General features: G+C 53.9%; 1 protein-coding gene across 2 annotated transcripts; it reads right to left on the bottom strand.

The window, feature by feature from the left end:
• Positions 1-503: 503 nt before the first annotated feature.
• LOC108540530 (ubiquitin) lies at positions 504-2,185 on the bottom strand. 2 transcript variants are annotated; one of them, XM_017889628.1, is made up of 2 exons: positions 1,624-2,185; positions 504-808 (listed from the first exon to the last, which is right to left on the bottom strand). In XM_017889628.1, exon 2 carries the CDS (start codon positions 803-805, stop codon positions 572-574), a length of 234 nt encoding a protein of 77 aa, XP_017745117.1. In that variant the 5' UTR covers positions 806-808; positions 1,624-2,185; the 3' UTR covers positions 504-571. The 2 variants fall into 2 exon arrangements, with proteins under 2 accessions (XP_017745117.1, XP_017745120.1); XM_017889631.1 differs by lacking the exon at positions 1,624-2,185 and adding an exon at positions 1,038-1,169.
• Positions 2,186-2,970: the final 785 nt, after the last annotated feature.

The following is a 2,970-nucleotide window of genomic DNA, read 5'->3' as shown; positions in this document are numbered from 1 at the left end:
AGGATGGTCTCGATCTCCTGACCTCGTGATCCGCCCGTCTCGGCCTCCCAAAGTGCTGGGATTACAGGCTTGAGCCACCGCGCCTGGCCCACAAACCAGTATTTTTAAAGTTAACTTAAATCTGCTATGTAAAATACTTCCATCTCCCAACAACTTTTTTGTCTTGCTGTTCCCCCAGCAGTACACTGGCACTCAGATCACTGCAACCTCCGCTTCATTGGTTCAAGGGTTCTCCTGCCTCACCCTCCCATGTAACTGGAATCACAGGCACTCACCACACCTGCCTTTTTGTATTTTCAGTAGACATAGGGTTTCACCACGTTGGCCAAGCTGGTCTTGAAGCTGGCTTTTATTTGCACCCACCTTCTACAGTTCATACTGTATTAAGGTCAACCCCTTCACTGACATTTCAGTTACCACAGCAACATTTGTAGACTGAAAACCTTGATCCCCTTCCCCCAGTCTAATGCAAAATAACCTTAACTTTTAAAAAACCACACCAGTTGGGAATGCAACAACTTTATTGAAAGAAAAGTGCAATGAAATTTGTTGAAACCTTAAAAGGGGAAACTTAGACACCCCCCCTCAAGCGCAGGACCAAGTGCAGAGTGGACTCTTTCTGGATGTTGTAGTCAGACAGGGTGCGTCCATCTTCCAGCTGTTTCCCAGCAAAGATCAACCTCTGCTGGTCAGGAGGGATGCCTTCCTTGTCCTGGATCTTTGCCTTGACATTCTCAATGGTGTCACTGGGCTCGACCTCGAGGGTGATGGTCTTGCCAGTCAGGGTCTTCACGAAGATCTGCATTGTCTAACAAAAAAGCCAAAAACCACCAGGATTTAGCAGTGTACTAATCTTCCTAATACTTAAACTATATGTTATATTCACCTAAATGGTTACTATTTAAAAGGTACCTAAGAAACTTCACAAAATACACTCGCCGACCCCGAACGCATAGTTTAAAACCCAGACTTCAGCTACTTAATAGGTACATAGAACTGACCAAAGAAACTGACGCCTCACTTAACCCTCCCCTCACCAGAGGTCAGGCCCCTGTCGACTCAGGAGGGCCTACCCTAGGCCCCAACGCTGCGTCCTGCGACGGAAAAAAACCTACTGCACACCTACTGGCAGGTGGCCCCACCCTACATTATGAGCCAACAGAACGGATGACGTCACGACACGGCGAGGGCGCGCGCTCCTCAAGCTACGGGTGCACTGACAAGTGGCACCGCCATTAACTGCCGGCCCCGCAACAGACGACGAACCGAGTTCTCCAGTCAGTGACAGACTTCACATCAAGGTCCCCAAATGGTGCCCCAGCCCACCTCACCAGAATAAAAGCGTTCCCGCACTAGCGAAAACCTCAAAGCCTTGGGTTCTTGCCGCCCACCATGCCCCCCACCTTGTTTCAACGACCTCACAGCCCGCCTCACAAGCGTCTTCCATTCAACAGCCGCCATTTTGCTGCGCTCCCCTCCCACCCCCGCTCAAGGCCACTTTGCTCGCGGACCCAGACTACAGCCTTCGGTGGTCTCTCGACCCGCGGCGTCGGCCCCCCACCAGCCCACCGGGCTGCCCAGCAGCCACGAAAGCCCTGGCCGGCCCAGCAGCCCGCTGCTCACCAAGTGGGGATGACACCGACGCACAAACAAGAACTGCACTCCAACTCCCGGCTGCGACGGAACTAGCTGCGCCACGCCCGGCGCGTCCTTATATAGTCATCGGCGTTCACCGCCCCAAGGAAATCCCTCCGCAGAATCGCCGAGAAGGGACTACTTTTGCTCGCCCGTTCTGGTCTCTGGAAAGAAAACCAGTGCCCTAGAGTCACCCGAGTCCCGTCCCAAAATGTCCTCCTGCTGAGACTGGGGTTCTGGGACCGAGTCTGGTGGGCAGCGGGCTGCCGTCCTGAGCGTCCAAGCGGAAGAATCAGGGCGCTCGCTGCGCGCTGCGACCATGACGTGAGGCGCTCGCCGAGAGGAGGGGGGCGTCCGCGGGAGGCGCCAAAACCCGGTGCGGAGTCCGCTGCGCCCGGAGCGGGTGGGTGGCCCGCGTTCCTCAGCCGCGGCCTCGCGGCCCCTCCCCTCAGCCCCCGCGGTCCCCTCGGGTCGCGAACCCCGCGTTCGGCGGACGTGGGGCGCGGACCGAGCGCCTCCCGCAGAGTCGGGGTCTCCCTCTCCTCCCTCGCGACCCGCCCTGGCCCACCCCGCGAGATGGACGGGTCTTTATTTTTGAGTCACATTTGAGATAATAACGGGGTTTCCTTTTCTCAGCCCCCCTCAGGCTTCCTGAGCTTCCCAGGGCGGTCGCGGGGGCTCCCCGGTGCCACGCCCCTCCCGCGCTGCGGGCCGCGGGTCAAGGACAATGACTCAGCAGATCTCAGGCCAGGCGCGGCCCTAAAGCTGGGGAACGCTCGAGAACTTTCGAGGGGAGACATTGCAGAGGAGCTGGTGTCCAGGTTAAATTTGGAAAAGGGAGGCGGAAACCCCACACAGTTTTTTTTTAGCTGGAACCCAAGGCTGAGGGAACGACATCCTTCTAGACTGTTCTTTCACCTTCCTGTCTATTCTGAGGACCGGGTATGGAAAGGTCCTAGTTGGTTCCAACAGGGAGGCCTGGGAAATTTCTCTGGTTTCAGTGGGTACGATTATTGTAATCAGGATCCATTCAATAATCGGACCCATTTAAACCGGAGGTTTTAAAAGACAGGAATAGAATCCCAGTCCTATTTCAGGGCAGGGTAGGGTGTCAAATATGAAATGTAATTCTACAGGGCAATTCTATTTTGATAAAAGAAGTGGGGAGAAAAGCATCACCAGCCAGGTTTTAAATTTTACCACAACCTATTTTATGATCCCTATGTGTCATTTCTTCACTATATTTTAAAATGTTTTAACATATACGAACATGGTGAGATTTTTTAAATGTGTCTTTTTAAAGTGTACAGTGAAGAGTCTCCTTCATGCCCTCAA

The sequence above is a fragment of the Rhinopithecus bieti genome, unplaced genomic scaffold, assembly GCF_001698545.2.
Source record: "Rhinopithecus bieti isolate Rb0 unplaced genomic scaffold, ASM169854v2 scaffold_574, whole genome shotgun sequence".
NCBI classification, from domain to species: Eukaryota; Metazoa; Chordata; class Mammalia; order Primates; family Cercopithecidae; genus Rhinopithecus; species Rhinopithecus bieti.
Note: the sequence above shows the minus strand (reverse complement) of the source record. Positions and strands in the feature narration are given on the sequence as shown.